At 49.5% G+C, this 21,114-nt stretch overlaps 6 protein-coding genes across 6 annotated transcripts; 2 read left to right on the forward strand and 4 right to left on the reverse strand.

Moving 5' to 3' along the window:
• Positions 1-576: 576 nt before the first annotated feature.
• PFICI_14525 (uncharacterized protein) lies at positions 577-1,667 on the reverse strand (the record flags this gene model as incomplete). The annotated part of the gene is made up of 4 exons (XM_007843106.1): positions 577-650; positions 752-1,066; positions 1,156-1,263; positions 1,364-1,667. 4 exons carry the CDS (start codon positions 1,665-1,667, stop codon positions 577-579), a joined length of 801 nt encoding a protein of 266 aa, XP_007841297.1.
• A 1,238-nt stretch (positions 1,668-2,905) lies between these two features.
• On the reverse strand, positions 2,906-4,099 carry PFICI_14526 (uncharacterized protein; the record flags this gene model as incomplete). Its single annotated transcript, XM_007843107.1, has 1 exon — positions 2,906-4,099. One exon carries the CDS (start codon positions 4,097-4,099, stop codon positions 2,906-2,908), a length of 1,194 nt encoding a protein of 397 aa, XP_007841298.1.
• A 757-nt stretch (positions 4,100-4,856) lies between these two features.
• On the reverse strand, positions 4,857-5,810 carry PFICI_14527 (uncharacterized protein; the record flags this gene model as incomplete). The annotated part of the gene is made up of 1 exon (XM_007843108.1): positions 4,857-5,810. The coding sequence occupies one exon, from the start codon at positions 5,808-5,810 to the stop codon at positions 4,857-4,859; it is 954 nt and encodes a 317-aa protein (XP_007841299.1).
• Positions 5,811-6,664: 854 nt separating this feature from the next.
• Positions 6,665-7,618, forward strand: PFICI_14528 (uncharacterized protein; the record flags this gene model as incomplete). The annotated part of the gene is made up of 1 exon (XM_007843109.1): positions 6,665-7,618. The coding sequence occupies one exon, from the start codon at positions 6,665-6,667 to the stop codon at positions 7,616-7,618; it is 954 nt and encodes a 317-aa protein (XP_007841300.1).
• A 5,865-nt stretch (positions 7,619-13,483) lies between these two features.
• On the forward strand, positions 13,484-15,295 carry PFICI_14529 (uncharacterized protein; the record flags this gene model as incomplete). Its single annotated transcript, XM_007843110.1, has 5 exons — positions 13,484-13,745; positions 13,805-14,137; positions 14,194-14,570; positions 14,630-15,057; positions 15,130-15,295. The coding sequence occupies 5 exons, from the start codon at positions 13,484-13,486 to the stop codon at positions 15,293-15,295; spliced, it is 1,566 nt and encodes a 521-aa protein (XP_007841301.1).
• A 181-nt stretch (positions 15,296-15,476) lies between these two features.
• Positions 15,477-18,634, reverse strand: PFICI_14530 (uncharacterized protein; the record flags this gene model as incomplete). Its single annotated transcript, XM_007843111.1, has 4 exons — positions 15,477-17,037; positions 17,088-17,632; positions 17,690-17,907; positions 17,965-18,634. The coding sequence occupies 4 exons, from the start codon at positions 18,632-18,634 to the stop codon at positions 15,477-15,479; spliced, it is 2,994 nt and encodes a 997-aa protein (XP_007841302.1).
• Positions 18,635-21,114: the final 2,480 nt, after the last annotated feature.

Here is a 21,114-nt window from a genome sequence, read left to right on the forward strand (position 1 = left end):
ATCAAACGTGATACAACACAGCGCTTGGGTTTTCCTCGGGAAATGGACATCGGGTGGCATTCTGGGGTATTGAGCGATTTCGAACATTTAGATTTTTTTATTCTTTATTCTTTACTTTTTTCTTATGCTGACGACTATGACAGCTATTTTTCAAAATTAATCACGCAGCTCAATCCAGAACGCCCTAATGCGTGATGCGTCTTCTACGACGCGCGGTTGGGTTTACAGGGTCTCTCCCCTCGTCGGCCTGTGCTCTCTTGGAGAAATTATACAGACCAGATCACGCACCCGCGACAAGCTTCTCCCCACAGAGCATGGCACTATTTCCCCAAAGTACCGGCGGCACTGCCGCGACCAGGGTATGCACTCGACGTGTTTGGTCCTGTATGAAGGACGGACTATATGGAGGATATCATGGCCTTGTCCCAATGTTCGAATGGTGGAAAAGGTCCACCATGACTGGAGGGGGACCCGTGTTGCGCTAATCATCAAAGCCAATCTTGGTACTGGCAGCGGTCTAGATGAGACGGACGAACCGAATCGTCCTTCGAATCAGCAGCGGCTTCTTTTCATCTCTTAGTAGATCTGCTGGTCGTCGTAGGCTCGTACACTTTCCAGATAATCGCGGACCTGGTTGATATCCTTGCAAACTAGATCACGGAAACTTGGGGTCAGCACACATACAAGGCAATTCCGGTGGTGGAAAAGGGGTGTTTTCCTGGGATGGATGAACGAAAAAAAAAAAACTTACCATGCTTGGCATCCCAGCCGTCGGAACCCGAGTTGTCGTCGGGAAAGGTGGTGGCCTTGCCCTCGAGGGCCGTGTCGGCCGCGCAGAGAATGGACTGGCGCATGTAGCTGAAGCAGTGGATCATGTGCCAGTGGTGGTCGTCGGGGATCTCGTGTCCCGACTTGAGGCCCGAGTAGGTCTGCACAATGGCCCAGAGGCAGTGCAGCTGGTGCGTCATGGACGTGGTGAAGACGGTCATGCCCTCGTACCACTGGATGGGGTGCGGGAGGTCGTGGTACTTGGAGGGATCCTTGACCCACTGGAAGCCCATGCCGACTGGAGTGATGTTAGTCAGGAAAACTTTTGGCAACACGAGAGACGCTCGAGGGAAATGGATTAGTGTAGGGAGGAGAGGTCTGACGTACGAGGCATGAGCTTGTTCCACTTGTCGAGTATTTCAGGCTTGAAGAATTCCGAGACATTGTAAGGAGCGTACTCTTCCTCGTGTACGAATGTGGTAATCTGCTCAGAGACTAGGTGCAAGGTTAGCAAATTCTGCCAAGAGATTATAAACTATACTATACTACACCCTGTGCAAGTATAGCAGTATAGTAGGTGCAAGTTTAAACTTACACTTTGGCCCAACGCCAGTAATGTCACCACCAAAGTCGTAGGGCTTGACAACGGGCTCGTTGAAATATGACCGAGCGACGAAGCCGAGGATTATGACCAGCAGCGTCGTGTCAATCAGCCACCGCCACGCATTGAGCGCGCCGCATACTCTGCTCGCCCGCGACGACGGCCGCCTCGGCGTCATGTCCAGGTCCACGTCGTGCCACTGCTTGGTCTCCTCCATGAGCGACTCGACCTCGGTGCTCGACCGATCGTCGCTGTCGTCTACTGGCATGTTTGTGTACTTGTGTTGTTTGGAATCCATTTTGAAAAGATGGAGTGGTGTGATGTGTATAGTAGAGTCAACTCCTCCTGAATGAGCTTTCTCTATTCTGTTTCGTGATGATTGTGAACAACAACTCCAGCCACGGACTGAGAGCAATTGAGAATCTTTGAGAGAGTTTTCAATAATTACTTGGCAAAAGAGAAGATCTCAAACCTGCAGGAACGAGAATAGAGCAGGGCGAATCCATCTTATTGCCTTTTTGCATGTCCGTGTAATATTTCCCCCTTGCCCCTTCTCTTCCAGCGGCTGCGACGGCATACAGGAAGTCATCCCATGCTTATTCGTCTCGACTCCAGATCGATGCCCCCAATGTAGAATGGTGAGGTTGCAACTGCAGGTGTTTGAGGTCAGACTTGAGACTGGCGCCTTTTTCCGCGGGGTGCAGCCAAAACACGATGTGCGCAGGGGTTCAACGCAGGTTGGAGGTGTTTCAGTATTTTTAAGCTTGTTGATTTACCTCGGCGCTTCGCGAGCAAAGAGTATACCGACTGTTGGATAAATACTCATATATGTAATTGACGTTCAAATGCATCTTGCGCTCCTTTATTGGAATTTATAAATGTCAATATAACCATAAAATGAAAATTTGTTTTTTGAAGAAAAGAGAAGTGGTAAATGATATCGACGCTTCAGAGTCTATGGACTGAAATCGAGGCAGATGCACGGCCAGGGCGTCTCCACCCCAGCGGTTCCACGCGGGTTTCATCTTGCCAAGCATCAGCTTCAAAGCGACTTCAGACTGTTTGCAAAGATGTTCCTTGGCAGCAGAAATTACTAATGGCACATAAAAGATGCGGCATATGAGCCAGGGTATCTCGTGAGGTTATTGGGCCGGTTCTTGCATGTTTGACTGTGGCAACCAAATGTCTAGACTGGCCAAGCCTTTTGAGCGATCTTGAAAGGGGTGATCTGGGTGGTGGTCTTTTCATACATACCGTTTGATCGTCTTCATCAGCAGCACTTCTCGCGCCAAGAAAGTCCCAGATGACAGGTTAAAGTTGACTTGAAATATATTAGCCGACTAAGAATAGCAAAGTACAGCTAGATCCCCCATATACCCACATCTCCTATTGCAATTAAAGTCGCCTGTTTATCCTAGAGAGAATGGCAGGGTCACACAGTCTGTGGAGATTTCGTGTGAACTAGAAAGATTTGCAGAATTTCGATTAATCTCAAGATGGCATTTGTACAGTCGGTACTTTTCCAACGTTTAAAGACTATATCCCCAGATCTTGCAAAGCTTGCTCCACCGTCGAACGCCAGGTCCTCGCCATTTCAAGTCTCTTCCCTCTTGGACACACCTCGACAATTGCTCTCACAAAGTTCAGCACCTTGACAATGGACTTGTGAGGATCCTGATTCTTCACGTCAAAGTCTGCAAGAAGCGCTGGAGATCTCTCCTTGCAAATCTTGCTGAAAATATCCTTGAACAGTCTGTCGCGCTCCGCAAACGACGCCGGAGACTCGTCTTTCGCACTCCACAGAAAGCCGCCGCCCGGACTCCATAATGGCAAAGGCAGTACAGCTGCAAACTCCCAGTCTAGTATACTCGTGATTTCGAGGGTCTCTGGGTCGCACATGATGTTGCCGAAATGGAGGTCCTTGTGCGTCAATATGTACTTTGCGTCGTTCAATTCGGCAGCATGGTCTTGTGCAAAGGTAAGAAACTTCTCGAGTCTTGGAATCATGTCCCTCATCCACTCGAGCGACTCGTGCCTTTCGATATTGCGCACATACTGCTGTATGTGGCCTTGGAGATAGTCGGTATATGAGCTGAAAGGGCCATGCACATTGAGCAAGTCAATAGTCGCGTCGCCGCCCCAATACTGGGCAATCTCCGGGCCCTGCCAGAAGTTCTCTGCCAACACTCGACCAGGAACAATGTTATTGTTCTCGTCGATGCTGATTCCGCCGGCATGAGTCCATTCATGGCGATGGATCTCAATGAGGTAGTCCGTGAGCTGGCTGACGAGCTTTGCAATCTTGCCATCATCGAGCTTGTCGTAAATGGTGTCGACGCTGACGCCCCGGACCCTCTCCAGCAGCGTGAATTCGTAGCCAATGGCATTGTTCTCGGAAGCATCGAACCGGATGACGGCGGGAATAGGGATCTTGCAGTTTTCCCGCACCCAAGTCATGGCTGCGACCTCGTTGAGCGTCTTGATCCGGGGAATGTGCTTGCCTGCCACCCGCAGGACCAATGCAATGGAACCATCTTCTTCGAGGGATCGCGCGGGGTACAACGCGTCAGCATCTGCAGGTGAGAATATGATCAGATATATGGTATGGTAGGCGGCCGTTGTTATCAGTGGTTTGATGGTGGTAGGCTCTGGGAGTGACAATTCAGAGACCAATTTTCTGATGATATCGTCGGACAAGACCGGGGGTAGATATAACCTCGGGTCAGCCATTATCTCTGCGTGGACGTGCCGAGGGCAAGGCTGTTGTTGTTCATCCACTCAATCAGTTGTAAATTGTAAAGTGTTTTGATTGCGGACAACTCAGGTATCTATGAATATGATTGTCAAGTGTTTTTCTTGGCGGAAACTTAGAAAACTATGATGAGCATCAAAAGACTTTAAATGCTTTTGACGATATCGTTAATCTACATCCCGAATCCCGGGTGAATGTTCTGGATTGTGAGGCTCGGCCGCTCAGCGTTCCATCTCGGGATGAATCATACACAACAGTGTTGCATGTGGGTCCTTGCTTATACATACCTTGACTTACTTATGCAGGCTCTATCGATAGATTTGTCAGAATGAATCATATTCTATCAACTTCTGCATCAATCTTGAATGCACAAAATTTGGAATTTCAAGCATATTGGATTTGTCAAAAATCACTCGAGACTTGTTGGACGTTTCCAGTAGGTGCATAATTTGTCCATGATGTGCTTTTCCCATTTCTCATTTTCATGGTCCTTACGCGGCGCACTATTTCTAGCGGCTCACTCACTAAACTTTAGCAGATAGGGCCACTATCTGCCCAGTGGTTCTTGGCGCTTCGGTTGCTTCCGACGCATAGGGCTGGGTATCACCTGCGCTACCTTGTATACATGCGTAAGCTCAGGTACCCGTTGGTACCCTCGTTATTTTGGTCTTGAACATTGTTTTATTATTTCTGTTAATTACCATGTCGCATCTACATGTATGACACATTAACAAACTATGCGCTAGCAGTCGACGTTGCCGAGGTCGTTGCTGCCGTGGTTGTGGATGTGCTGCTTCCGTCGCCGCTCCCAATCACCACGGCCTGTACCACCTGTCCCAGCGAGTTGGTCACAATGTTGACCAGCGAATTGAGCGGCTCGTACAGATACGTCTTCTGTATGAGCCCGCCGTCCAGTATCGTCTGCGCACCCGTGTCCGTCATGTTCTGCTGGTAGTTGCCGATGATGGTGCTCAGCAGCGTGCCCGCGGTTCCTGCCACCTCTTGGACAATATTGCCGAGGTTGTCAATCAAGAAGTTGATGGTGGAATCGCCATTCACAATGGATCCGAGCAGGCCATCGACGGCGCCCACGACCGAGTCTACAACGTCACCGACCTCATTCAGGATATTGATCAGGAGCGGGTTGAGGTCCAGCGTTGCCAGCGTCCGGTTGACAATGTCTACCAGGTTGCCGAGCCGGATGATGAGTTCCAACTCGGCATCGACGTCTGCAATCGTAATGTTGACCTTGGTGATGCCCACCTGGATGCCGGCATTGATCTCAACCAAACTGGCGACTTGGGCTGCAAGGTTGATCTCAGCTTGCAGATTGTCGACATCCAGTTCAATCTTGTCTACTGACAGCTGGGGAACCCTCAAGAGCACATCAGGCGGATTTGTACTCGAGGTGGAAGAACTGGAAGTCGAACCACTGCCGCCGGAGCTGCCGGCGGCGGTCGTTGAGGCCGTTGTCTGCGACCCCCCATTGCTGGGGCTACTTGCGGACTCTGTAGCGGCGCTCGAGTCTGCCGTCGAGACTACAGTAGTAGCCCCCGTGTCCGACGTTGCGACTGTCGAGTCAGTGGGCGCCGTCACGGCAGTGGTGCCATCAGTGACGGAAGCTGTCTGGGCTGCTGCCAGGGCAAACAGCACACACGCCCACAGGAAGGAGAGAAAGCGATACTGCATGTTGCTGAAAAGAGCGTATGGATGATGAGAAGGGAGCGACAGCGCACAACAGGACTGTGCAGCACCAGACGACTCTTCCTCGCGGGTGCTAGGAATGACATATAAAAGGCACACAATGTTAATCAATCACAAAGCATAGCCCGACCCCTGGCAGACCAAGACTCATTTAACCCATCCCCTCGTCTGTGATCTCGATTCCTGTTTTCATCGCATGACAGCCTAAGCCGGTCGCGGCATTGCTATGGGGGATACAGCACTCACCGTTACTCTACAAGAGGGCCCGGATCGCGAAAATATGCTTACTTCGCCCACATTAGACACAATGGTGGACGTAAAAATCAAGCTGTTCCAAGGACGGGGAGATTGCGCATGATGCACCAGCATAGATGTTTTCATGGGGTAGCAAGGTGGGCTACCCAATGTGAACCCATGTCGCCCTTGTCTAGTCGAATCGGAGGTTATATCAACCCCTGTACACTGCGGAGCTCGTCACCAAAGAGGCTTAAGTCAACCTGCTTCTAGGCCCGACTGAACCATGATGTTGGCTCTTTCGGCACCACATATTCCCAGTTGTAAGGCATCGTAACCTTGTTCTTGCGATCCCCAAGGGGGGAAATATGCCAAGTCAGCAGTCGGCAGTGACCTGATTGTATGTAACCTTGAGAGGTTGTGCCTAGATTTCTTTCAGCCGATCGCCCCTCGTCCCTGCGATGCAGCATCGATGCAGGATCTGGACTTTCCGTTCATCCTTTTAGATGATAGATGCCCTTTTCCTTTGGCCGTCGAAAGCAGAAGACTGAACCTTTGTGGCATGTCAAGGTCTTAGTCGTCCTCAACTCTCATCATTGCCCGCCATGACTCCACTCTTTACAAAGGCATTTGCCTTTATTCTTTTGTCGCTCTTTTCGATAGTGTTGGCGCAAGATGATGGCTACATTGGATATCGTCTTGACCAACGCGGAGACCCAGACTCTGCCGTGTACGAGACAGAGGAGACAGACACCAGCACTGGCGGCGTCGCTCTCCCAACGGACCCAGATGTATACCTAAACGCATCGGTTCATGTCGGCGAGATTGATATTGAAGTCGACAACATTACTGCAAAGGTCAACCTCGATGCCAAGGTGTTAAATCTGCTGCATTTCACTGCAGGTGTCGATGCATCTATTGACCGGGTCAAGTTGACTATTCAAAATGTCACGGCCAAAGTGTATTTGGAGGCGCGGCTGGAGAACGTTGTCGCCATGGTGGACGACGTGCTCTCATCTATCGACCTGAACCCCATCGTCGCCACACTTGGCAATGTTGTGGAAAATGTGGTTGGCAACGTGACAGACGAGCTGGGAGGAGGCTCAAGCAGTACGACCACGTCGGCCGCTGCGACTTCTAGCACGGCGACTGCTGCTAAGCGGTCACTCAACGCTCTCGACTACAACATGGCACACAACATTCTCTACTCGGTCAACAACTACGCGGGCTCAACTCACACGAACCGCATCCTGGGCCAGAACGGCACCATTTGGGACGTTAGCCTAGACAATAGCGGCAACGAGAAGGGCCGCAAGAATGTCGGCTTCTACAGCCGCGACATGACCTTTACGGGCCACAACAAGACCATCATCTTCAACGGCGTGACCGAGTACGAGCTCGGCTACCGGTACGCGCCATACCCCGGCCTGGACGTGTACTCCCACATTATCATGAACGAGGCCGGCAGCGTCATCCAGACCAAGATTGTGTCCGAGGCTGAGGCTGGTGGCACGAGCACCATTAGCGATGACACGAACCCAGAATTGCTTAGGAAATAATAGTAGCAAATTGACTTGTAATAATCCTTGCTGCAATAATCATGTCTGTTAATGGAATTTTGCGCCTTCATCCGTGCTGAATGTGAAACGAGGTGACATCATGGCCGTGGATCAAATATGTCACTTGACGTGGGGTGATGAAGCTCAAATGCGATTGACAGCATGAAGAAGGTCCTTCCAACTGCCCAAAGTAATGATTAAGTGGTCATCATATCAAATCAAGGCGCAGTCATTCTACTGGTGATTTGAAAAGGGTGCGTATAATAGGTATAATTGATCTGGGGTTAATTCGGGCCAACCTGAATACATGCTACCAAGGTCTTCCAGCCTGGCTGACTTTTCGAATAGTAGGATTCGGTCCGTCTCTGCACACACAAAAGTCATGGCATTGCCCTATATGAGGAGCCTACATCTCAGCTAGATTGCAAGTTTGCATCCATTTCGATTATCAAGTCGTGATGTCAGCCTAAAGAAAAGGGAGCCGCATCGTCTCGACGAAACAAGACGCGGCCCTACCTGCCCATTTCAGTGCAGACGGGGGGGTTTTCTGCCAGGGCGGGGCAGGGCGGATTAAGAGACCCCTCTCTCAGCTCTGTGCCCAGTGAAAATGTCAGTACCACATTGATGCAGGAACTCGGCGGCAGTTGGAGATGACCGGTGGTAGTGGTGGTGGTGGTGCTTTCGGGTAAATTGGATACTACCTTGCTACCCCCTCCGAATCCTCGAATAGAGCCGAGTTCCGTGGAGCAATTGGAGCGCTTTTGGATGGTCGGCTATTACTATTGAGCGTGGCGCCAAGACCAGATCAGTAGGTCAAATAGATTCTATCGTACACTAATAACATCACTAGGGGGTTTCCCTCTTATACTTAAGACTACATAGGGAATCAGCGTGTACTGCTTGATGATGTTTTCCAAGCCCAGTGCGTTATATGGTGGAAACGTTTTCAATTCATAACACAGTAATGGACTTTTGTCTTTTCAGTCTCTGCCATTATCTAGATACTGATAAACAATGTACGGACAGTATTGAAACCTGATATTCTGAGCTTATACAAAAGTCGACATGTCTGCTATCACGGCCTTTTCATCTGCCCAACAGTATCTTTCAGGACTTTTCCTCCTCGTGTCATGGCAGTTGATGTCAAGTAGAAAGCAACTTCTCTTTGTGTTTCGCCAGTTTATGCTAGGCTAGTGCTTGAGCCAAAAACTTTAATAATAGACCGAATGAAGAATGAGCGTCGATACATGTTGACTAACATACATGGATTATAATTCAATGAACAGTGAAGCACGTCGTACCGGTTGTTATTTTCATTGCCAGAACCCTCCGTGGTATGCGTGACCGAGTCTTACCTCCTTGCCACCAAGTGGCAAGCTCGCTCAGTTTGCTAACCTGCTCATAAAGTAGTTCAGCTTCAACTATAGGTTATGAATCAGTATTGTGACGATAAGTTTTAAGAAAGAACTGTGAATATCAAACCTACCTCTTCACCTAATAGGCTTCTAAACCGAGCCACGCCAAGCGGATTCATTGCAGGATTTACATTGATTGAATCTGTGAAATTCCCCTCGAGGCGCCAGATGAGGCGGTTTACCCAAGAAAGGAACTCCTTCACACCGGGACCAGCCGTCACCCTGGTCAAAGGCTCTTGAATTTGGAGCTTGGTTGGAACTAGACTCATCAGGGTGGTTACCGGAGCTTGATGTTGATAACGAGAGGGCTTGAGAATATTCTGGAAAACTTTGACTTATGCTTGGTAGATTTTGCCGACGCAGAGGCTGATTTAATATTGGGCTCAATGTCAATGGTGACCTGACTAATGGCCCAGACGAATTGGTAATCCCAGGATCATTGTCTGTCACTGGATGATCTTGTGAACGAGAGGGCTGATTTAGTGCTGACTCCCTGGAAGAACTATTTGCACGAGGAACCTGACTATTCAGTGGTTCATGTTGTGAATGAATAAGCGCATCCATTGTCGCGTGTGTTGACATCTCCGGAAAAGAATTAAAGTCTTCTTGCCGTCCCTCTAGTTCGGCTTGTCGAGCCTGGTCGAGCTCTTTTTTTCTTTCCTGGCAGGATAGGCAAATCTCATGACCGCTGTTTTCAAATGAACTCGCCGGCCTAAGCTTGGAACAGTTTGTGCAAAGTCGAGGAGAGCCTGAGTGTGTTGGCGTCTCTGGAACAGAATTGAAGTCTTCTTCTTGCTGTCCCTCTAGTTCGGCTTGTCGAGCTTGTCGAGCTTTGAGTCTCTTGCGTCTCCGTTCTTCTCCCCTTCTGAATCTGGAGCAGGTGTCGCATTGTTGATACCACTCTTCTCCAACAATCAGCATATCAACATGCCATAATTCACAAGATCTGCAAAATCTACAGTCCTGGCCTTTAAGGTCGTCTGGAATAGGTGGTAGATTCTTCACGGTGAGATACTTGGAAAACGCTATACTTCTGTATTGAAATCGAGGCGCTGCCTGAGGAGGTTAGTATCTGGTTGGAGGCCGAGCTTGCGCGGATTGTAATACATCTTCGTTTCTCCATTGGTACTTTCTTCTCTCTTCGTTGTACATTACGTCTAATTCATATCGATTCCTTCGTGTGTTGCACTTCGTACATAACTGATACGTCTGGCCGGAAGCCTGGTCACTAATTTTCCGTTTATTGCATTTCACGCAGAGCCGTTGATGAGGGTCGCTGGCATCAAGGATACGTTGTAATATGTCCTTGGGACGCTGCTTTTCTGGGTCCTCCTTTCCGTGAGGCGGAGGCGGAGGCGGAGGAGCTGCTGACATATTTGTAAATTTTATTCAATATCCCATGAATAGACGATGCTGATCAAGATAGTGCATCAGTTGAGCAATGTTTTTCTCGTTTGTCCTGTTCCTCTTGCTGCAAGTGTTGTGGTCGATTTGCGTAGCTTCAAGGAAAAAGAAATGGGTAGCCAATTGATGCTTTGACGGGGGAAAAACAAGCTTGAATGGAATTGGCTGGGTGATGTTGTTGTCGTTACTGGACGTGACTGACTAAAAGGTGACATGTGTATGCTTCTTGTGTGCAAGTGCAACCGGAGCAAGGACAACCCAAAGTGGGATACAGCGCCAGGAGACCTCGGGCTATCCGCTTGATGAATCAATCAATAGAGGCGCCGGCCTTGCCATGGTCTGCAGACATGATATCCATCCTCTCATAATTCGATGCTGTCGCTTACACGGCCAGTCTTTGAGTGTTTATGAATCTGGAGTAACACGCCGAGTTGTCTCAACACTCACCCCCATTAAACAGTAGCTCCTTCTCAATCAGCATCTCTGCTTGCTTCTGGCTCGGTGATGGGCGACCCTTCAAAGCCAGCCCAAGATCCGGGATGGTCCGATTACAGACCGGTAACAGTAGGTAGACTGGGCCTGCCCTTTCATCCCCGAACGTGCCATTTTCATTTCCATGGCCTGCACCCAATCTCCAGGCTTTTATGTTTTGTTGTGACTGCTGCCGTGGGTCGCTTTTGTAGATGGAAGATATCAAGCAGGAGCAGGCCGCTGCAAAGTGCTGCTAGGTATTACTCCAGGCCAATACTGAGCCAAAACAGCGACGATAGTGGTGCTCATGAGGTTGGCCGATAATTACAGCGCATCCCTCAACCGGAAGACGTGAGCTGCGAAGATATTTTGTTTCATTGAGACATAGATGACTTCACTAGCCATGTCCTATCCGCGTTTCTTCGGCAGCCCTCATACATGTACTTTATCTCTGAGCCTCCCGTAACGTGGCAGTGGCTTTATCTATTGTGCACAGCATTGTGTTTAACGCAACTCATAGTCGTGACTCTTCTAGGGTACCAAGTATGGCGAAACCATGATACATGAACCTGAAAGCACAAGCAACTCGGAGTCCACGAGATTGAAGGAGAAGGACAACCTTCATGAGCAGAATATCAAAGAGTATAGTCCATAGCTAAAGAATTAGTAAAATTCTATCCTAAGCGATTTTCTTTTCAGTCGAAGACGTGTGTATAATCATATTGTTTAATTCATATTGAAATTTTTTTTTTTTAAAAAAAAAGTCGGTCCATAAGAAATGACTGATTCTACTTTTGTAGGCCATCACAATCGGGATTGGTTTATCTTATAACGCCAAATACGCAGATTTTTGATCGATATGAGACATATAGCCGAGAGCAGATACTGAGAGTTTGGAATTGCCATAATACGAATGGCTATCTCCTTTGTCAGAGTGCACCAGAGACGAATAAAATGCAAGAGCTACGTTAAATACTATTTTTTCTTGAAATCAATTCAGTGTATAAAGCGGCGGATTCATCTTATTATGCAGCGAATTAGTTAAGGGTCGCTTTTATTGTAAAGCTCTTTTCGTTCCTCGGCTACTAATGGTGGATGGAAAAGGTACATATATCTTCGGATGTAGTCCGGCTGGGGAGATATACCGTTGACTAATCGTGTCGACCTAAGCCTCCAGCTACAAGGGCTCGGGATTCGAATGGTACATCAGGGACGGGGACAACTAAATGTCTCTTAATCTTTTGGAACACTTGACTCCAATGTTATTCGTCAAGCTGGAAAGTAGCGTAACGAGGATTGAATTGAGTCGTAATTCTTTCCCACCATGTGAGCCACCTTGACTCATCCGCATGTCGTGTGTCATGATCTTTGGGTCAAAGAAAGAACTTGTAGACGACCAAAATCCTCCTTTTTGATCGCTTCTTCGAGTCAACGTCTTTATGTCACCCGTTTCAGACGAAACCTCGGTGTAATTTGTTCCTTGTCCACTAAACGTTAATGGCAAGCTGTTCCTATCAAGAGTATAAGCTACGAATAATGGCAGACATCAAAGATTGAATTAGAATATGAGTTATCACTCAGCAAACCTGGTAATACTCATGCCTTCCATCTCTTCGAATTACTTGACATATGTTCGGCTGTCCTGCGGGTACCTCTTTGCTCAAGTAGACGAGTGTGCGAAACGTAATAAGAATTTCGATGACGTGTTGCTTAGGCATTTCATTCTCAGGAATTCAAACGGGCATCGCAACGCAGAAGAACGCTCAACACTTCGGGAAGGAAATTTGTATTTTAAAAGTTTCCGCGGAATATAAATTCCTCCCAAAAAGTCTGAGAGTCTGAGACCAGATTAGGTCAGGCTGGCGTTAGCATCGCCTTACAGGCCCCGGAAGATACCCGGCCGGCAGACCAATCCACTGTAGAGGCATCAAGTCTCCAGTATCCGAGACGCGTACTGATGATTACACATTACCATGGAGGAAAATAAGCAGGTTGGGCAGTACTTTGCGGGTGTCTGCGGCAGATATGCTGCAAGTAAGCCGCTTTGTTCAGTATGCTGACCATGTCGATACGACTATCGCATCCTTTTACCTATTCTTGAGCCGTCCAAACGACCACTGCGATTGAGCATAACGCGTCCCGTGTCGGAAGAATTAACGGGCGAAAGAATGTCAGCGTTGAAAAAAGTCTTTGTCAGTGGGGATCATTGCCGCGGAGTATGCCGGCATAACATATCATGGAACACTGGACCACTTGTAAACCCTGCTTTTGTATTCAATCCCCGGAAACATGGCCCATAAAACAGCAGGTGTCAAGGGTATAGATTTCATCTTGTTGGTGACTGTCAATTATGTTTCCATTCTTGTATCCGCATCTCTGCAGACACCCCTCGTTGCCGATTTGGGATGGTAATCTCGTCGGAAGTAGGCTGCCACTGCCCATGGAACCGACTGCACCAATGAGGAAATCTGCTTAATAAAAAGTCGACATTTTCGCATTGACTCATCTGTCGAGGCTTCATTCATTCTCTGCATGCTTCAACGATATAATTTCATAAACATTATTGTCGCCAAGCATGGGACTATTTCAATTCTCAGATATTCCGACTATGGAAGACTTTGGGGCGCAATTGAATCGTGACCTACTCGCGCGCATCGTGCAGATATGGATCATCTACCGCGTGGCTCTGATGCTTTACAACATCTCGCCATGGCATCCATTGTACCAGTTTCCTGGCCCGAGGTTGGCCAGAATGACGTTCCTGTACGAGTTTTGGTTTGACTTTGTCTGCCACGGTCGGTATACCTGGCAGATTCAAAAGATGCACGACAAGTACGGTAAGATTGCACAACCCAATGACTTGCACGAGACCCGACGACTAAATGGCTTGCAACAGGTCCCATTGTGCGCATCAATCCAGAGGAGCTTCACTGCAATGATCCTGAATTTGTTGATGAGATTTATGCAGTTGGCGGCCGAATTCGGGACAAGTATCAGCACTTTCTCAATGCCAACTCGGGGCCGGTTTCGTCTTCGTCATTTGGAAGTCGAGTGCACGAGGTCCACCGGATGCGACGGTCAGCTGTCAACAAGTCTTTCTCTCGCACGCAAATGAAAATCCTCGAGCCCGAGATTCACGAACTGACGCAGTATTTCTGTGACAAGCTACTGGTCTGGGTCAAGGATGAGCCTCTTGATCTTGTCATGGCGTTTAGTTGCTTCACATCTGGTATGAAGCACCTATATACTATCCAAGCAAAGAAATCCCAACTGATTTCATCATAGACACCATATCCAACTATGCATACGGCGAGCCCCTTGGTTTCCTCGCCCAAGACGGCTGGGAAAAGAATTACAAGGCAGCGCTCAACGCTTTCCTGCAGACCATGTACATGTTTCGATTCTTCACGCCGCTGAGACATTTGGTCGTCTTGGCACCATACACCATGAGCCTGATGCCAATGCACATGGCTAACCTGTTCAAGGAGCTCACCGAGACTCTGCCATACCACATCCGCCGAGCCACCGACGGCGAGGCAAAGACGCAGGGTCGCATCTTTGCCGATCTCCTCGACTCCAACTTGCCAGACGAGGAGAAGACCATTTACCGACTATCAGGCGAAGGGTTCTCGCTGACGGGTGCTGGAACGGAGACGACAGCGGTAGGTCCCCATTGCGAACAACGTGAACGTGTAGTAGCCCTTGCTCATGGCATCAATAGAACACACTCAGCGTGATAACATTTCACCTCCTTACTCAGCCCAAGGTCCGCGCCCGTCTGGAACAAGAACTCCAAGGCCAAGACTCGCGGAACCTGGACTGGCAGACCCTCGAGCAGCTCCCCTATCTGTACGGCGTCATGTACGAGGGTCTACGACTGAGCTACGGGCTCTCGACAAGACTGCCCCGGATCGCCCGCACCGAGAACCTCAAGTACGAGAGCACCGACGGCAGATTCAGCTACGTGGTGCCCATGGGCACGCCCATTGGTATGAGCTCGGCCATTATGCACCACAACGAGGACGTGTTTCCCGACTCGCACGCGTTCAAGCCCGAGCGCTGGATCGATGCCAGCGGGCAGAAGAACCTGCGTCTGGAAAGATTCATGATGTCGTTTAGCAGGGGAAGCCGGCAATGTGTCGGCATGAAGTAAGTTCTTGTCTACCTTTTCATACTGGAAATGTCTCGAAGGAAAGCATGCTGACATGGATGGGGGATCAGTCTGGCGCTATGTGAAATGTATCTCCTCGTGGCTGCGCTAACACTACGCGGCCTCTCGCATTTGCACCTTTATGAGACAACCATTGGTGATATCAAGTACGATCACGACTTGATGGTGCCGCAGCCAAAAAGGGGGTCCAAAGGAGTGCGGGTATTGATCAGATAACTGCAACGCCAAGAACATTTTCCGGCGCCACTTACAGCGAGAATAGCAAGCTTATCCCAATACTGAGCCAGAGTAATTCTCAAGCATACTTGCTTATTCTTTGGAGTCACGAATTGGAAGTAGGCAGTGATTTTGAATCAAATAATTTCCTTCTATTGCGACCAATTTCAAAAATCAAATTTCAAGTCCGTTTCTCCTGATCAATCCTCCCGCCCGCATCGATTCCATAACGCCCGTCTGGCCACCAGCCCAGCCCAAATACCAAATTCTCCCAAACGCCTTGCTTCATTAATTCCCCGTCACCAATCCACTCGGCCCCTTCAGGAACGAGTAAAGCCCGTCTCCGGTCCTCTTCCTGACCCTTCCACAACTCGCCACCCGCCAGCAGCGCCGCGGTTCCGGCGATGCTCGTTGGGTTGTGCGGCAGCAGTCCGTCCGTCCGCATGAAGAGCCACGAAAGCGCCACACAGACGGCCATGACGCCCAACAAGACCTGGAGCGCGATTTTCGGGCCGCGGTTCTGCACAATCCTGGAATCCTGCGATGCGCTCGCAACGCCGTCCTCTAGCGGAGATGCCGAGTAAAGGCCCGAGACAACAATGATTAGCCACGGCCCAATCATGGCCGATAGAGAGGTGCACGCAGTCGCAAGCTGTCGCCGTCTCATTGATGAAAAAAGTTGCAGCAGCGGGAGACGACCAAGGTCGTGATTAAAAAGGCTGCGATCAGATGTGGCGCCTTTCGAAAGGGCGTGGTACGGTGCCATTAGGTTTGTGCCAAAGTTGATCAAAGAGTAAAGCGACCCAACCCCAAACATGATGATGGCAGGTATTATGGTCATTCCATACTGTGCCGCAGCAGGTGCCCTTGTCGTCGCGATACCGTTTGACCGATCAGACACTTGCTGTACTCCTTCTAGCGACCCAATGAGAGCGAGCGACAGCAAGATGGCCAATACCTTGCACCAAGCTCGGAGTGCCACCGGTTGCCACCATGCCATGGATCCATCCTCGATGGACATGGTCCTCGCTGGTCGGGCCGCTGGGTTCATGCCCTCGCGTACGATAGCAAACGTGAAACTAAATGTCTTGGGCGTCAAGGTAAAGAAGCGCTCATGGAACAAGCTGTGGCGCAAATGTGCTAGATTCGACCGAAAGTAGTGGCTTAATTCGCCGTTGCACTGGAGAAGCAGAGCAATTCCGCCGATACTTCGCGGATCTCGCGGCACAACTTCCTGTGGTCGCCGAAAAAGGACGGCAATCGAGAGACCGAGACATACCAGTAAAAGCGTCACGACGACAGCGGTTGCGGCCAGGGAAACTTGAACCCTATCTTCTGTACGCGTTACTGTGCCAATAATCGTTTGCTGACGATTATTCAGCATATTTTGGCTGACAACCAAAGAAGCCATTCCCGAATACATTGTGTTGAGGCGGTTCGCAAAGACGTTGGTCTCAAGAAAAGGATCCAGGTAAACAGCATCTGAGCTCAGTGCATCCGTAGATGCTAATCGAAGGAAATTATTCCTTGCAACGGTAGTGTTTGCAGGCTCAGTTAAGGCTGCCAAATCTGTCCGGGATGTGGATTTTACAACGTAGTCGAGTAGTTCAAACGAGTCAAGGCCGTCTATTTGGCCATTTCCTTGGGTCAAAGTGCCCCAGTCGACAGATGGCAGCCATTGCGGTGAGCTCAAGGTCACCTGTACATTCTGAAAGGAGTAGCTCGGCTCGCAGAAGAGTGCGCTATATCATGTTAGAAGCCCGACGAATAACAGTCAGATGAGCCGACTTACCTTGCATTAAGCAGAGACATATTGGCATCCACCACAGTCACCACCGACAAGAGCCGCTTTGTATCATTCGGGCATGCCACTATCTGGCTTGTGCCCATATAATTCCTCGAAGCCGAGAAATTCGACCATCCGTTTGATTCTGCATCAGCGACGAGGGGTAGTTGAATCACCACACTACAAGCATCGGAAACATAGGTGAAATTTGCAAAGTGGTTGCTGCGTGTCCCCTGGTATTCTTCTGCCATCCTTGCTTCCTCGCATGCTAGAGTCGGAAAGAAGCCCCCAACGGTGGCGGAATATTTTGAGCTGCTGCTTGACAGGGGGTTGCCTTGCGGCGCAAAGGGTTCGAAAGTCGCATTACTTAGTACAAAGTCTGGCCAGGCTAGATTTCCAGCCATGATGTTGTTGTATAAAGAACCAGTAGTACCATCAAGTCCTCCGGGGTCCCAAGATGTGGCATCAATGGTTGCACTCTTGACGAGGTTGACATCGCTATCCGTGCTGGCAATTCTCTCAACTTGTAGCAGTCCAGTTGAGAATATTACCTGGAAGACATCAAAATCTTGTGTGTCAATCTCGGTAAGAATACTGGCTCAACTTACAACGACATTTAGTATGGCAGATCCGGAAATAGTCAAGATTGGAACAAGACTTCCCGTCTTGAACGATTTGATAAACGCAGCAGGCCATATTGGCGTTATCAAATCAAGGAAGACAGACCTTTCAGCGGATGCCGGGCCATTTTTCATATTGGCCCATGGCTGCAGCAGTCTTGCTGTAAAATCGACGCGACTCCAGAATGCAAAAAGGAGAAAGATGACTAGAATACAAGAGTTATAAGTCAAAAGGTCAAAGTTTTGAAAGAGCTGCACCATACCTGCGCTGGGAATATATTTCCAAACATGAACCAAGTTTTCAGAGCCCAGTTCGGATCCCAGACCATGATTTCTCGAAGAAACCAGGTAAAGGGCAAATACAATAACGGCGACTGTTGCAAAGCTGACAGCAAGACCTATCAATAGGTAATCACGAAGCCATATAGGGTTCCAATAAGCCCGCGAGCTCGTAAATGACTGGCCAGCCTTGGCTGGGGGCCCGTGAATTGTCTTGGCCCGCACGACATCGTCAAAGGGGATTCCTCGAAAAGATCCGTCGCTCGATCGTCTTCCTTCCGTCGGTGATTCCAATACAGTTTGGCCAAGTGCAAGTCGCGGGCCCTGCCCAAATTCCACATCTTCCGACCATGGTGGGAGTGTGCGTGGTGGCTGTTCCCGAGTATCGACTGGAGAAACCTGACTCGTTGCCGGGACTACTGGTCGCACTTGGCGACTACGAAAAGATGGATGCACACGAAAAGACGAAACCGGGGAGACGTTATAATTGGCGGCTTCCTGTACCCTTCGCCAGCGCCTGCTTGCATCGCGGTGAGGGGTATGCTGCTCGTCCTCGGTCAATGGGGACAGAGGCGAGACATCGTGCTGTGCTCGATACTCATCCGGCGTCAATGATATAGCCGGACTCACGTCTCCAGGACGCAGTCTCTCCATGACAACAATTTGCGTGTAAAAACCATAGTTCAAGTGGTGTTGTGAGAAGAAATATTCTCAGAAGAGTTTGTATGGACGAAAAGATTGGGCTTCCAGCTGAGTAAGTTGTGCTACGGGCTACTACCTACTATGCTGCGGTGGCTGCACGCCTGCAAGGGATCGGCGGTGATGACCGTCAGCACGAAATACTCCACCCAGCCCGACCTTTGACGACTCATAGCCCGACGTAGGGTCTGATGCAGTCATGCAATTGCGGATCGGAGTTGCTGGCAGTGCATGCTGCTCGCGGAAGGATTGGGACCGATCAGAGACACCTCAAAAGTTGTCTGTCCCATCAGAGCAACTGAATGCGAAAATCTCTTGTTACACTGCATTTAGACTCTCACGGATTCTCACAGGGGTCCTGCACTCTTTTTGTCTGAGAAGTGCGGGGGTTGATAGAAGGCCACTCAGCTGCGTTATAGTCTGCAGCTTATTATTTAAGCGAACCCAATTGACAGCCCGCCCATTCAAGATCTAGATGAATGTAGTAGGTAGGCAAAAGACGAAACAGACCAGCCAAGACACTCTGGCTCATCGCGTGGCGCAATGCAGTCATGCTTTGCGGGACCGTCCTCCTGCCACGGTTCCTGCGATTCCAACACGTGCGTTTTGAATTTCTGGTGGTTGCTGACCTGACGGGTTTTCCATCCATTTCTCATCCACTTCTCATCCACTTCACTGCCGCTAGCTCTGGCCTTCCTTTGCGAGCCTCAATGACGAGTTGGGAATGGCTGTCGTTATGATCCGAAAAATCAACTGGGGATCATCTTGTCACTGTCGTCAGTAATACTGGGATGGGAATCCCGCCAGCCTCAAATCGGGTCCGAGTTGAGCCTCAAATTGTAGAGGTAAATATAGCAACTTCTTGCTCCCAACTTGAAACTACGTGATCACCAGAGCAGCTTGTCGAGAACTGAGACGAGGGATACAGTCCCCGGACGAATCGGCGCATCCAGGGTTAACGAAAGAGTAGGTTGGCAAGCAATTCCGAGAGTAGGGATACATTGACGCAACTTGCTGATTGGCGCTCTGCAGTGATACTAAAACCATTAAAGGTTGTATGCTTACTCGCACTTGGAGATGTGGCCTCGCAAAAGCCTTTCCGGAACGCAGCTCATTTGACGCCATCGGTTTGCTTACAGCACGCCTTGGTTGTCATAGAGAATGACTTTGACGGTGCACCTACTTGAAGTGATATCCACGATGCAATGGATGCTGTACAAAAGCTTCGGATGCGGATTGAGCAAGTCGGTGAAGTCAATTTCATAGCTAATCGTATAACCTGGTGCAGAGCCACGTGGCACAGAAGCAAGGCAAGCCAATTACTGCAAAAAGTTTGGTTTCGCAGGGTCGCAGATGACTGACAGAAGAGGAAAACGCGGTTGAAAAGTTCTCCAAGGTGGCACGGGTAGACAGGCGTCTTATTCTATAATTAGATCCAGGACCCAACTCGGAGAATACGGGGAATCGCGGGTTTGCGGTCATCTGAGAATGCCAGCTGTGGCATGTGGAATGCACAGACCTGAGGAACGATCCAAATGGTTCTAGTTTGGGTTGAATCCTGTTTCGAGATAAGCAAGACAGACAGGTAGATAGACAGTTCAATAGTACATAATGTCGCAAGGCTGCTTGCTGCTTGTCAAGACCGACGAAATCCGCATTGCTCAGGTGCGTCCCGATGAAAGGGATGTTCGACAACAGCTCCCGAAAAAGGCACTACCGATGCTGACTCCGACCTGATTCGGGTGTGTAGGATTCGACCAGCCACATTTCTGCGGTCATGATTGATAGGCGGGTAAAGTCACCCAGCACTGCAGCCTCGAGTAGTTAATTCCCAGTCTCGTGACTTGAAGCTGCAGTCAGATGCATATCTGCTACGTCCGGAACACGGCGCTCCTGGCAAGCGAGCACCGACGACCCGCACCACAGGAGGGGGCTCCGAGATTGAAAAGGCAGCGGAGCTGAGCTGGGCCGGAAATGCGGACATCAAGTAAAGCATAGGACGGCTTTAAAGAAAGGCGCATCATTCAGCCCAGCCCAGGCTCTGTCCCTCATTATGGCACTCGCAGCCCGTGCACTGACAACTTGAGCATTGGACAACAACAGGCTGCAACTCGGCACGAAAAGATATTTTGCGTTCGACCATAGGAGGGAATGTGTTGGGGTGATTTGATCAGTCTCAGCTGGTCAGCCAGTCCACTTCTCCTTTTCAGAGGTGGAACGTAGAAAGAGGTGGTTTACCTGGCGGCACACAGGGTGATCTGCTGCAGCTCCATCTGTCGCAAGTAGTGTTGTCAATCAGGCAGAGAGAAACTCACCACCTAGGCCGGTTATCCCCTAAGCTGGCAAGCACCACGGTTCCCAAATAGGGCAGGTTTTGGTACAGCCAAGCCACCAAGTCAAAGGTAGACCACTCTTTTTCACCAATTATATCTCGT

The sequence above is a fragment of the Pestalotiopsis fici genome, assembly GCF_000516985.1.
Source record: "Pestalotiopsis fici W106-1 unplaced genomic scaffold PFICI_Scf_13, whole genome shotgun sequence".
Taxonomy (NCBI): Eukaryota; Fungi; Ascomycota; class Sordariomycetes; order Amphisphaeriales; family Sporocadaceae; genus Pestalotiopsis; species Pestalotiopsis fici.